Genomic DNA, 14,292 nt, shown 5'->3' on the forward strand with positions numbered 1-14,292 from the left:
ACTCTGTCTCAAAAAAATAATAATAATAAATAAAATAGCAGTTTGCTTTTATGATAGTATAAAAATATCAAGTTCCTAGGAATAAATCTAATAAAAAATGTTCCAGACCTCAAGATCAAAACATATAAAACATTATGGAGAGAAAGAAGACCAAAATAAATGAAGTATACCATACTCATAAATCAGAACACACAAAATTGGAAAGACGTAAATTCTTCCCAAATTGACATACAGAGTCAAGATAATCCCATCAAAATTCCAACAAGTTTTTATTTTGGTGAAATTTAAGACGACTCTAAAATTCATGTGGAAATGGAAAGGGCCAAGAAAGTATTATATAGAAAGGACAAAGAGAGAGAGAGTTTGGGAGACAAACATATAAAGACTTACAAGCTACAGAAATGAAGACTGTGATACTGATACATAAATAAACTGGTAAAACAGAATAAAGAACCCAGAAACAGACCCTGACATATAGGAATATTTTATATATAGCAAAGGAAGTATTGCAAAGCAATGGAGAAAGAATGGTCTTTTAAAAATACCGGAACAATTGACTATATAAAATCACAAAGAAACAGTATCTCACAGTCCACATCAAAATCAGTTCTGATGGATTGTAGATCTAACATGAAAGGAAAAACAATGAAGCTTTTAGAAGGTAACATACAAGAATATCTTCTGCCCAATATTTTCCTTGAGGAAAGTTTCATATATTCAATTACAATAAAACTAAGAATTTCTGTTAATCAAAAGATACTATCAAGGATGTAAAAAGGAAAAAACAGTCACAGAGTGGGAGAAGATTTCACAACACATATAGTCACAAAAACATTGCTACCCAAAATATGTAAAGAACTCTTGCAAATCAGAAAGGCAGACAACTCAATAGAAAATGTGCAAGAGCCAGGTGCAGTGGCTCATGCCTGTAATCCCAGCACTTTGGGAGGCCAAGGCGGGCAGATCGCTTGAGGTCAGGAGTTCGAGACCAGCCTGGCCAACATAGTGAAACCCTATCTCTACTAAAAATACAAAAATTAGCCGGGTATGGTGGTAGGTGCCTGTCATCCCAGCTACTCGGGAGGCTGAGGCAGGAGAATCTCTTGAACCTGGGAGACAGAGGTTGCAGTGAGCTGAGATCGCACCACTGCACTCCAGCCTGGGAGACAGTGAGACTCCATCTAAAGAAAAAAAAAAAAGAAAAGAAAAAAAAGAAAACGTGCAAGAGATTTCAATAGGTACTTCAAAAAGAAAGTCAGCTGGCCATATGGTCAATAAGTACAGGAATAGCTGTGTTTTCACTTTCATTAATCATCAGGAAAGTGAAAAATTAAAAAAACAAAAAAACAAAAAACCGAGATACTACTATACAAAAAGACTAAAGATAAAAGCCTGATGATACCAAGTGTTGTCAAGGGGACTGGCCAACAAGGAAACCCAGTTCTCTCTGACTTAACTTGAAAAACCCCAGTGAGCCAGTGCTCACGTGGAGTCCATCCTGTCAGTGGACTAGAACCCTCTCTGGGGAACTCAGCAGCGGTTTGACTGCAGGTCCCCTCCTAACAGCAGGATGAGCTTACCTTGGTAGGAAAATAGCGGCTGAATTTGAACTTCTTCAGGGTCAGGGTCATGGAGTATGTCCCAAAGAAAAGGATGAAGGACATGAGCGCCAGGTCTGGGATAAACTTGCAGGAGTTCCCAAGCAGGCGCCCGCCATAGCTCAGACACTCTTTTTTGCTCAGTAGGGACCAGTCCAGCGCTGTGAGGTTAAGGGGGTTGTACTTGGAGACCAAGCACAGGAGAGAATAGGTCAGCATCTTCCTGATGGGTCAGCTGTGTCCTTCCCCCTGCAGTTCCCAGGCAGCCGGCATACCTTCCCACCCTCTGAGGGACTCCAGCCCTCCCGTCCACGATGGTGACCTCAGCAACAGAGTGATGTTCCTGGGGACCAGTTGATTTAAGGAATGACAAGCTCCCTGGGAAGATTAGGAGCTCACATGTATTTCTTCATTGTGTTCTAAGATGCACTGCTGTGCTAGCAAAAAGTGCAGAGGGAGGATGCCTTCCCCCTCAGCAGGCCTGGCTCCCATCAACCAACCACAGGTCCTGTCGCACCTCCTTCCTGGAGTGTCTCATCTTTATTTTCTCCCCTCTATCCCCTCTGTCACACTCATTCACATATGAGGGCTCACATTCCTTTTTCAGTGCCCTCTTGAGTCATTTCAGCCACTCCCCACCTTGGTGTCCCAGATGCCTAAAATCCAGGGCATACACAACAGCGAATTTTTATATATAAATTATATATACATATATATACTCCTAAGATTGACCAGGTGTGGTGGCTCAACACCAGCAATCTCAGCATTTTGGGAGGCTGAGGTGGGGAGATCACTTGAGGTCAGGAGTTTGAGACCAGCCTGGCCAACATGGTGAAACCCTGTGTCTACAAAAATACAAAAATTAGCTGGGTGCGATGGCATGTGCCTGTAATCCCAGATACTTGGGAAGTTGAGGCAGGAGAATTGCTTGAACCTAGGAGGAGGAGTTGCAGTGAGCCAAGATCACACCACTGTACTCCAGCCTGGGTGACGGTGAGACTCTGTCTCAAAAAGAAAAAAAAAAGAACAGCTAGCCAACCTACAGAGTCGTAGGATTATAATTACAACTGCTGCTGCTTTTGCCCACTAAATTTGAGGATGGTTGTTATGCAGCAATAGATAGCTGATACAAGTAAGGAAGTCAGAAACTGTTCTTCATGGCACACAACTGTTCCATATAGGACTGTCTTGCATTCTGGGCCCTGTCTACTGAGTGTTAGCTGCATGCCTCAATCACCAAAGCAACTTAAAATGTTCCCTCCAGGGTAGCTTTCCTCTGCTGCCCTTCCTGGTCTGGCCCCACATCCCTTTCCCAGCTTGTCTCTTGTGGTTCCCTGTCCGAGCCCCACCCTCACCCCGTCTTAGCTGGCCTAGCCCACCCACTAGCCTCTGCACAGGTTTTGTGCTTTTCCTCTCTTGCCCTTCTGCCTATGCTATTCCTTCAGTCTGGAATGTGCTTCTCTCTGCTGAGCCAACTTTCCCTAACCTTGAAGACCAGATTGCATTCTACTTCCTCTTTGAGGGTTTCCTTGGCTTCTCCAGCAGCCTTCTTTCCTGTCTTCAAGATTGAAGTACACATTTGGCCTATATTTAATGTGTGGTGCATTCTGCTTATGTTGTCCTTTAACTTTTCAGGTTCTTCTCCACAAATATATTAAAAACAAATTTGAGGACAGGGACCATGTTGGTTTCTCAGATGTCTTTTTTAGCCTTCAGTGCACACGGCACCTTGCAAATAATAGGGATTCAGAAATAGGCACGACTGATTCTGTTCTTTCTCTCTGAAAATAGGTATTTGGCCAGCCTGGGCAACACATTGAGACTCTGTCTTTACAAAAAAATTAAAAATTAGCCGGGCATGGTGGCTGATGCCTGTAGTTCCAGCTACTAAGGAGGCTGAGGTAGGAAGATCACTTAAGCTCAGGAATTTGAGGCTGCAGTGATAATATAATCATTCCACTACATTCCAGCCTAGGCAAAAACCCCTGATCTTTGAAAAATATTAAGTTAAATTGCCAGCTGGGATGTGTGTAGGCAGAGTAGTCAACTGCCTAGGCAGGAATAACTTAAGAAGCAATCTTGGGGAGAGTAAAAGCTCACAAATGTCCCCCAAGTCCTACCAGGTGCTACCTTCATCTGGAATTGAACTTCCTATCGTTAAGCCACTATGTCTGGGATGCTGGCTCCTGAAGACTACTGTCATTATTGAAAAGGCAGACCATACCTTAGGCCCCAGAGACTAAGGTTGTGCAAAGGACACATTCAATTCATTGAGGAAGGAACACTAATAAATTCTCTGGGGCTGGAGAGTGGCACTGTTGGGAATTGGGGGTCCTAGGGAGAAAGAGAAGGAAGAAGGCAGAAAGATGAATGGGAGACTTTGCTTAAAGCTTTGTGCAGCCCTATTTACCATTCCTCACCTCTACCTCCCCTTCCTTTGTGTGTGTATCATATTATTATTATTTTTGAGACAGGGTCTCACTCTGTCACCCAGGCTGGAGTGCAGTGGCATGATCTTGGCTCACTGCAACCTCCGCCTCCTGGGGTGAAGAAATTCTTGTGCCTCAGCCTCTCAGGTAGCTGGGATTATAGGTGTGTGCCACTACACCCAGCTTGTATCATATTATTAATACACATGGGGCTGAGTACAGTGGTCCACTTCTGTAATCCCAGCACTTTGGGAGGCCGAGGAAGGTGGATCACTTGAGCCCAGGAGTTTGAGACCAATCAGGGCAACATGGTGAAACCCCATCTCGAAACCAGCCTGGCCAACATGGTGAAACCCTGTTTCTACCCTGGGAGGTGGAGGTTGCAGTGAGCCAAGACTGTGCCACTGCACTCCAGCCTGGGTGACAGAGCGTGACTCTGTCTCAAAAAAAAAAAAAAAAAAAAAAAAAAAACCCAAAAAGCCAAAAAAACCCCAAAACATGGAGTTAACAGAATGAGGCATGTTTTTAAGCGAGATGTTTACAGTGTATACCTTAAAAAAAAAAGTGTGCATTTACAAAGTTCTGCAGGTGACCCTGATGTATGGCTGGAGTTGACTTCTGCAAGTCTGGGTGGCCACAGTTGGTCTAATTTCCAAAATGTTTTCTCACTCCTCCTACAAACAAAAGTACTCAATGTCTAACATAAGAGGAAAGGACTTACCAGAGAAGCATTGGTGTCTGGTGCCAGTGGGGCTGAAGCATTGAACACGGTTGTATTCACTGTGGATGAGCACATGACACGGGGCAGGGTCAGCAGCTGTGGGGCCAGGAGCTGCATTCCCAACCCCTTCCCATCTCCCTCCAGTTCCTCAGAGCCAAGGCCTGGCTTCCATTGTGAGGGCAGCTCCCTCTCTACCTTCCTACTTTGCCCCAGTAAGGGAAGGCCTGGTGGGACAGAGCCTAGGCCACAACTCTGACAGACCAGCTGGGCCAGGACAGCACCTGCCTGACGACAATAGCTCGTTTTAAAAATTGAAACAGGGAATCTGGGGTCACAACAAAGTGCAAAGACAAGCTGGAGGATAACGTGCATTGTGAATCCCCACTGGTCACTGGGCTGTTAGACTTAAAAATGTTCAAAGAACTTATTCTATGCCATTCCCTATGCCAAGCCCTTACATATATTCATGTATTTAATTCCCAAATCTTCACCAAATATGCCCACTTTACAGATGAGGTTACTGAGGCCCAGAGAGGTTATGTAATTCACCCAAGGTCACACAGTTCATGCTTGGAGCCTTGATCCCATCCCAGGAAGGCTGGTCCAGAGCCTATAAACTTCCCAGCTCTACAGAGTGAACTTCTCTGACCTGTTCACCTCCACAGATACATCCCTTCTCTTCCAGCCCTCCTTTTATTTTATTTTTTTTGTGATGGAGTCTTGCTCTGTCGCCCAGGCTAGAGTACAGTGGCATGATCTTGGCTCACTGCAACCTCCACCTCCAGGTTCAAGCGATTCTCGTGCCTCAGCCTCCCGAGTAGCTGGGACTACAGGCACGCGCCACTGCGCCCGGTTAATTTTTTATATTTTTAGTAGAGACAGGGTTTCACCATGTTGGGAAGGCTGGTCTTGAATTCCTGACCTCAAGTAATCTGCCCACCTCAGCTTCCCAAAGCGCTGGGATTACAGGCATGAGCCACTATGCCCGGCCCATATGTGCTTTTTCTTAAAGGTCAGCTACTCCTGACAGAACTTGTTGCTTTGATATTATCTTTTCTAATCTGCCAAATGCAAGTTGAGGAAAGTTAAACCAAGGTCCATGCCCTGAAGCAGAATCGGGAACCCAAATGTGCTGCTCTCAGTGGGTGTCTCTGCATCCCTTGCTGGGTACTTCCCTACCCTGGCCTCAGTGTTCTTAATTGTATGTGAATCACATGAGTGTCTACAGGGAGAGTTTCAAGGAATCCCAGTCGCTCATCTCTCCTTTCCATGTGGACCTTTCTGCTCCCCGCTTCTGTGGTCTGTCCTGTCTCCCCTGCTCCTCATTCACAAGGCCAGGCTCCACAGGGATGTGGCCACCCACAGAAAGCCAGGCTTTGGAGGCCTGCTGCCCTCTCTCTTCCTCCTGAACTGCAAGGTTGGAGGCAGAGGCCAGGCCTGCCTCACCGTCCTCCTCCAGTGAAGGCAGACCAAGTAGTCCCTCAGCAGCAGGTCTGGGGAGAGAGGGAGCGGGCCCGCCAGCCAGCTTGCTGGCAATATGTCTGAAATGCAGTGTAAGCCTGACGTGGCTCCTGCTGGCTGTCCACAGTTGGTTTGAAACCCAGAAAGAAGAAGGGTATGTCTTGGGGCTTCTCCCAACCTCCAACAAGCTGTCCACAGGGCTGATACGATCACAGGGTCCAGCTATGTTGCTCACTCCCAGGCCAGCTGATGCTGAGTGGCTAAGGAATTTTGACTTGACCCAGGACAGAATATTCCTAGAAGCTCTACAAACCCAGAGGTTTGTTAGGATTGTTCTGAGGAAGGCTTCATTTATTAGAAACTGGGGTCATCTACTGCCTTTCCTCACATCAGTGACCAAAAGAACATGATGTACGATTAATGATGGAGACAGAGAAGCTGGGCAGGAAGGCTGGCTCAGGGCTTCTCGCTCAAATGCTAGAGAACTCCTGGCTGATGCTTGTGCCTGGGGAGTTCAGATGTTTTTTTCACTACCCAGTGTCTTCGGACCACCTTTGATGTCTTCTGCTTATGCTTATCAATTCTTTTATATTGAAAACTTTGTAGGGTTTATCTGAAAGTCAGTTGAGATGAAGATGAAAGAAATATAACATGGAAAATTTCAGAAAGGATCCAAGTATCAAACATTTTTAAATTCCAGTGTTTACAAAGTGGTACTCACTTGGGATTGAAAGCAGCCAAATCAGTGTGTGCAGCATTCATAAACAGAATACAAATAAATTACAACGGAAGCAAAAGCAAATACAAAGAGAGTACCCCAAACAAGCTCTTATGATGAAGAGTGACAAAGAGTGAGAGTATGCCACAGTAAGACTGGGCTTCACAGTAAAACTAGGAATATGGGCTCATTACTAAGTAGGTGGCCTGTAGACTGGGAAAGAAACCCTCCACAGTTCATCCCCCTCATCCCAGTCTCCTAAATGTACAGAATTTTCCTTTCCATATTATCTTAATCAAAACTAACTTATCCCAGTTCTGTGAAGAAACTGAAATTTAATCTTATTGGGGTTTAGTGGCCAAAAACGCCCCATTATTACTGATAGTTCAATAGAGCAACAGCTCTCAAACTTGAAAGTGCGTCAGAATCAACTGGAAGACTTAATATATGTCTAGTTGGATCCTACTCCAGAGTTTCTTTTTCCTCCCTTCTTCCCTTCCTTCCCTTCCTTCCCCTCTCTCTCTCTCTCTCTGAAATAGAGACAGGGTCTGGCTATGATGTCCAGGCTGGTGTCAAACTCCTGGGCTCAAGCAATCCTCCTGTCTCAGCCTCCTGATTAGCTGGGACTACAGTTGTGCACCACTACGCCCAGCCAGAGTTTCTGATCAGCAGGTCTGGGGCAGGAGGCTAATAATTTGCATTTCTAGAAAGTTCCCTGATGCTGCTGGTCCAGGGACCACATTTTGAGAACCATGACAACAGCATGACCCCAAAGAATGAGGTAATATCGGGTACCTGGACAAAGCCAGAGAGGAAGATATTTGGGAACAGGTGGCTTCATTATGTCACTCATAATGTACCTTATATACTCCTATGGCCCTTGTTCCTAGAGCACTCCTGGGTTTGATTTTTCTTATGAACAGATGATTCTCAGAATGGTCAAAGCAGCCAGGCCCAGTGGCTCACACCTGTAATCCCAGCACTTTGGGAGGCCGAGGTTGGTGGATCACCTGATGTTAGGGGTTTGAGGCCAACCTGGCCAACATGGTGAAACCCCGTCTCTACTATTAAAAAAAAAAAAAAAATTAGCCTGGCGTGGTGGCGCATGCCTGTAGTCCCAGCTACTCGGGAGGCTGAGGCAGGAGAACTGATTGAATCCGGGAGGCAAAGGTTGCAGTAAGCCGAGATCGTGCCATTGCACTCCAGACTGGGCAACACGAGCAAGACTCCATCTCAAAAAAAAAAAAAAAAGGTTAAAGCTCCTCATATAACCCTAGAATTTGGATCATTTCTAAAAGAGATCAAGGATGTATGCTTCTAGAAGCTATATTTGTGTAAAATTTATGTCAATGCAACACCGAATCTATAGTATAGAAGATAAAAGCACATGGGAGGGTCCTGATGGGGCTTCCCCACAGAGGCAGGATTTGTTCCAGGGTAGAATCTAAAGCGCCTGCCTGCAGGTAGGATCCCCTCTGGGGAAGCAATATGCCTTGGCTCAGGATGAAGGGTAGCTTCACCTGTTATTAGATTTTAGTGGATTAACTCAAAATAATGACTGGAAAAAAGAAAGAAAAAAGAAGACTGGACTTCTTTACAAAATCAGTGCAGTCACAGAGGGAAACGGGTATAATCAACACTAAGCTCCCAGAAGGCAGGACATCATTATCTTCCACAAGACCTAAAGTAGGATACACAATAATTGTGCAGCAAATATTTTTGATTGACTTATGATTGATTTTCTTTTTACCCACAGTAATGTACTAAGGGGCTGAACAATCCACTATCCACTTATTTCCTTCAACTCAATTGGTGTATAGATTCGGAAACCCCAAAGGAGTCCCAGGAGACCAGCAGGGCCTGCATTGAAAACACTCCTTTACAGCCAGGGAAATGGAGGCTTGGCGTGACCTTGGGTGGTCTCTGGACCTCAGTTTGCTCTCTGTGAGTCCAGCCTTGGTGCTTGGAGATGTGTGCATAGACCTCCTGCTCCTGCTCTGCAGCACCCTTGGCACTCTGGGCACATGCCACTGAAGGCTCTTAGGTGCATGATCATGCCTATGAAGGAGGCTCAGACTCTATGGGAAGCCTTAACTTATAGAGGACAGGTTTTTGGCCAGAAAGTGACTCCACAGGTGTGGCACTGGGTGTTATCAGGTTGACTCCAACTGTACAGGAATCCTTTTTACAATATCCTTGGCAGATGGACATCCAGATAGTGTCCAGGTAATCTACCAACCAAGGGGGCTGAGAACTCCCATGGTGGTAACTCCCACCATTGTAGGTTCTTTCTTAAATTCAGCCAGCATCTGGCTCCCTGGAGCTTCTGCTCCCTGTTCCTCATCCTGCTCTACATCCTGTGGTTTCAGAGGGTGAACACAGCCCCTTTGTGACATGACAGTTCTTCTCTCATAACTCTCATATCCCTAAGAGCCTGAATAAGCCCCGGTTATCCAACTGTTCTCAGATGGCATGGTTGGCAGAGCCTCCACTCTGGACATATTCCCATCTGTGTGGATGTCCATCCCTCAGGTGTGGTCTCACCTTACAAGGTATGTGACCACACGGGCAGCACTGTATTGGGGACAGCTCATCATATCATGACTTGATGGAGCTGGGAAGAACTTTGGTCATCATCAGGTCTACCCCTGGCCTGGAGTAGGAACCCCTGGGAAGCAGGAACTCCTCATAGGTGTGGCCTCTACATTACTCCACACCAAGACAAAACATGCCTTACACCTTCTTGGGGTATACCTGTACCCTCATGATGATAACCCTGTGACTCTTATTAAAGCTACTATCCCCTTGGTTCCTTTGAAAAACTGGGTTCAAAACCCTGTATTTGCTCCCTTGGAATAGTAAGCCTTTGGCTGAACAGCCCCTCCCCAGCAGTAGGAGTAGAGAGCTGTGGTAAGGGGTCAGGGGACCGGGGTTGGGGGCGGGTAGGTGAGGGCCCATGGCATGTCTGGGGTTACCGGTCACCTGTGTCAGGTGCGACGCACTCGCACTTGTAGGTGGTGATGAAGTTTGGCTTGAAGTCCACATTGATGGGATAGTACTTGAAGGCACCAATCATCTTCTTGATAGCATCATAGATGAAGATGAAACTGATGAGGGTGGAGAAGCCCTCCTCAGTGAAGCGGGTGATATATTTGATGATAAAGCTGGCATCTGTGGCCACTAGGATAAGGCACTGGACAGCTGAGTGTAGGCCAATCCAGAGGCGGAACTCCATGTAGTCCAGGCCATTGCCTCTGGAAGACAGAGGGAAGGTGAGGGGCCTCCAGGCCAGGGCTGCTGACTGTGCTTGGCTCCTCGGACCCACCCGAGTGGCTTATCTGTCCTCCTATGGCACAGATGCCCTTCCAGGGACTGTGAAAGACTGGGGACAGGGACAATTCTGGGGCACAATTGTCTATCTTTGAGATTGCATGGGGGTCCAGTGTTTATAAGTAAAAAATTTTTTTGAAGATCTTATGGGGGAGGCAGGAAGGTGCTAAGACATCTCAGTGCTCACACAGTTGGTAATAGACACCAGAGTGAGTGAAAAACAGGGAATTTTAGAAGAACAGGGCTGAGCAGCCCTTGGAAATGGTCTAGTCCCAACCCTCATGCTGTAGAGGAGGCAACTGAACCTGGAGTAGTGACGGGAGCTGCCTGGGTCTGGGTGTAGCCTTCTGACCTACAGCCCAAGACTTTTCATACGCTACACTGCCTATCAAGTCACCATTGCTCACAAACTGAGTTGTGTGAATTTTCTCCTCTTGTCATGGCTGGTCCCTATAGGCTGTGCCAATATGCACTAAGATGTCTTAAAGGCAGGTAGCTTGCAGGAGTCAGGAGGGGTCACTGGGTAGCCCTTTCCATGGTTAAAGATGGCTTTGGCACCTCTGCACCACCACCTCCCCTTTGGGCCTATTCCCCTGCCCTGGCTTTGGCATACTGCCGCAAGTGTGAGAGCAGGCACTGGGGACCAAGGGACACCTACTTGCTGAAGTCGAAGAGGAGTTTCTCAAAGATGAGGATGGGTCCCGTGCTGCTGAGAATGATGAGAGGCTGTCCCGAGAAGAGGCAGAACAAGGAGCCAGCCATGGCAGTGCCCAGGAAGCTCTCCATCACTCCCTGGGGGCACAAGGAATGTGTGGCTCAGCACAGGCAGGAGAAGGCTGCAGCCCAGTGATCTCTCCAAGGACCCAGGCCACAGTGTTCATCCTTCATTCTGGGCCCTTTCCTCCCTAAATCCTGTTCTCCATCTCCTACTCCCTCTACTACTTGCCACCATGGCCAGTGTTACTCTCTTTAATTCCATCTGGATAAAGGTCCCATGTGAATTCCTTTTGGCACCCAGGGCCTAGAAAACAGTGGATGTGCTTGTCTCTGTGTCCAATCTACTTCCAGAAGACAGCCCATTTATCCATCTGATTATTCATTCATCCAAACATCTGTCTGGGGCTTTTAAAGGTCAGATCATTCACTCATTCTTTCAAAATCCATTGAGTGTCTGTTATGTACCAGACATTGTGCAAGGTATTAGAAACCCATCACTGAACAAGATAACACCTTAATTCTAGTGGGATATACGGGTAATTAACCAGGCAATTTCCATACAGCAGGATTTCTCAATCTCACCACAACTGATATTTTGGACTAGATGATACTTTGCTGTGAAGGTCTGTCCTGTGTACTGTAACATGTTTAGTAGCATCCACAGCCTCTACACATTAGATGCCAGTAGCAACCCTCCTCCCAGTTTTAACAATGAAAACTATGGCTAGATATTGTTAAATGTCTCCTGGGGTGAAAACTGTCCCTGTTGAGAGCCACTGCCAAGAGGTGTGCTAAGCTGGGACACATTTGGGGTGCCACAGGAGCAAGCAGTAGGAGTAAAGGGGTGGTCAGGAAGGCCTCCCTAGAAGTGGACAAGTAGAAACTAAGATCCAAAAAATGAGCAGAGAATTGGCCAGGGGAAGAGGGTTAAGTGAAGCGACAAGAAATGGTGTCCCAGAAAAAGGGAATACCGTATAAGAGGTCTGGAGCTGAAAGATAGCATGTACTTGAAGAACCAAAAGATGATCAGGATTGATGGAAAACAGAATGCAGAATGGGTAGGTAGGGTAGGAATGCTGAGAAAGAGAACACCAGGAGATGAGGTATGAGAGCCAGATAGGGCCATGTGGTGAGGGCCACATGGGGAAGCTGGAATTTATAGGTCAAGGATAATGCTTAGTTCCTGGTATAGACAGTTGGGTGAATCATGGTGTCACCTGCTATGCTGGGAAAGGCCAGGCAGCAGCAGGTCAGGAAGGAAGATAATGGATGCAATGTCAACTGTGTGAATTGGGGTATCCTGAGGGGCAGCCATGTGGACATGCCTAGGAGGCACCAGACAAATGGGTCTTCTCCTTTGTGCACTGAGCTTTCCAATGGCTCTACTTTAAAGGCCTCCCCCAAAGAAGACCCTTGCCTAAGAGATTGGCGGGTGTCTCTGCTGAGCTGTTTTCCCCAGGGAGGCCTGAGTTGTTGTCATAGTAACAGCTTACCATCCTTCTAAAAATGTCTTAACTCCAAACTAAGAATTCAAGGTTGGTTTTTAAAAAGAGTGGGGAGAAGGCCACAATTAGCACTCCATTAATTGTCTGATTAAATTCACTCTAGTATCAGTGGGAAGAGTACCAAATAACACAGCAGATGATTCCCCTTAACAGTTTGACCTACTTAAAGCATCTTTAAATTTGGTCTTTAGTAATGAGATTTAGTTTCAGATCATTTAATACTGTCATATTATTATTATTTGAAGGCTAAAGGGTTACAAATAGTGATGGCCTCAACCTGGATGGTAGATGAAACCGTGGTTTTGGGAATTACAGGATGAAGCTCCCTGCTGCCACCAGGTGGTGGCAGATCTTACTTTTACACTCAGGTCCCCAGCTCACACACACCTGATAATTGTCGGTAGCATCCCCCAGAAGCCCACCAAAGGTGATCGCGTTGGTGATACAGCCGAGGTAGATGAATAGGATGGCAGAGATGGACTGAATGTGGAAGCCATCATAGAAGTCACTTGGAAACCAGGGCAACTTCCTCTTGATATCCAGACACAGGCCACCGAAGAACCTGCTCAAGACAGGCCGGGGGCTGCTTTTTCACCACTAACACCAGTGCAGGGGCAGGGCTATTTACAAGAACCTGCAGAGTCTGGGGCAAGGAAAGGAACTTGACTGGAGTGGATGGGGCAAAGATCTTTCCACCAGAACATTTAGGGCCAGGGATGAATTCCTGTAGGGCTGAGTGTGTGGTTGGCACCCCCCACATTGGGAAGGGTGGACACAGCATGTTTTGGAGAGGGAAAGTCTGATGGGAATAGGTCCCAAGGTAGACCTAACATTCCATGGAGAATGGAAGTCCTGCGGTCCACAGATGGTGGTCTTCCTCACATCCCTGACTATCTGCAGGGTGCCTGCTCTTGGTGAATACAGGTGTGTCTAACTTTCAGTGACAGAAGCATCCCAGATTATAACAGACTCATTAAAAACAGATTCTAAACCTTATAACTGGTTGGTATTTGTTTTTTTGATTTTTCTATCTGGAACAGTTGAGTGGGAGATTTTCGGTTTGAAGACATTGTTTACTGGGATTGCAATTCCCATATCCCCCAGTGCAGTCCTTAGCATGGAGTAGAGTTTCTCAATCTCAGTTCTATTTTGGACTGGATACTCCTTTGCTGTAAGGGCTGTCCCGTGCACTGCAGGATGTTTAGCAGCCACCTGCTAGATGCCAGTAGCATCTCACCTCTCCAGTTGTGACAAACAAAAATGTCTCTGGACATTGCCAAATCCCCTGGACTCTGGGGTAGGGGGACTAAGGAGGGCCAAAGTTGAGAACCACTGGTATAAAGTCAAGGGCATTTAAAACATGACTTCGTTCTCAAAGTCATGATTTACATGTAGATTTGCAAGGCCATATCCTTTCCTAAATCTAGATCAACCTGAGTGGTTCCAAGAGCTGGAAAAAAAACCCAGGCCAGGAGATATTTTCTTAAAAAAAGGAAAAAAGAAAAGTTTTTGAATAGGTTAAATTAGGTTTTTGAATAGGTTAAATTAGGTTTTAAAAAAAGGTACTTTTTGAATTGTGTCCCCCCAAAAGATATATATTAAGGCCCTAACATCTATGTAACATCTATACAGATGTAATCCAGTTAAGATGAAGGCATTAGGGTGGGCCCTAATCCAATATGACTGGTGTCCTTATACAAAGAGGAAAGTGCTCTGTGAAGACAGAGACACACAGGAGGCCATGTGGTAGAGAGGCAGAGCCGGGGGTGATACAGCTGCCATCCAGGAACACCAAGGACTGCTGGCCACCACC

General features: G+C 46.2%; 1 protein-coding gene across 8 annotated transcripts in view; it reads right to left on the reverse strand.

The window, feature by feature from the left end:
• Positions 1-14,292, reverse strand: part of SLC4A5 (solute carrier family 4 member 5) — a 152,121-nt gene that overhangs the window by 23,905 nt on the left and 113,924 nt on the right. For 5 of the 8 annotated variants that reach the window (XM_064377829.1, XM_064377830.1, XM_021670956.2 and 2 more), the window contains 5 exons: positions 12,867-13,041; positions 10,916-11,049; positions 9,910-10,181; positions 4,749-4,807; positions 1,581-1,781 (listed from right to left, as the gene is read on the reverse strand). In XM_064377829.1, coding sequence (XP_064233899.1) covers positions 1,581-1,781; positions 4,749-4,807; positions 9,910-10,181; positions 10,916-11,049; positions 12,867-13,041 — 841 coding nt within the window. The remainder of the gene's footprint in view (positions 1-1,580; positions 1,782-4,748; positions 4,808-9,909; positions 10,182-10,915; positions 11,050-12,866; positions 13,042-14,292) is intronic. The other 3 variants (XM_064377831.1, XM_064377832.1, XM_064377834.1) reach the window with 3 other exon arrangements.

Source organism: Aotus nancymaae, unplaced genomic scaffold, assembly GCF_030222135.1.
Source record: "Aotus nancymaae isolate 86718 unplaced genomic scaffold, 86718_ANA_hifiasm-v0.15.2.pri h1tg000017l, whole genome shotgun sequence".
In the NCBI taxonomy this organism is placed as follows: Eukaryota; Metazoa; Chordata; class Mammalia; order Primates; family Aotidae; genus Aotus; species Aotus nancymaae.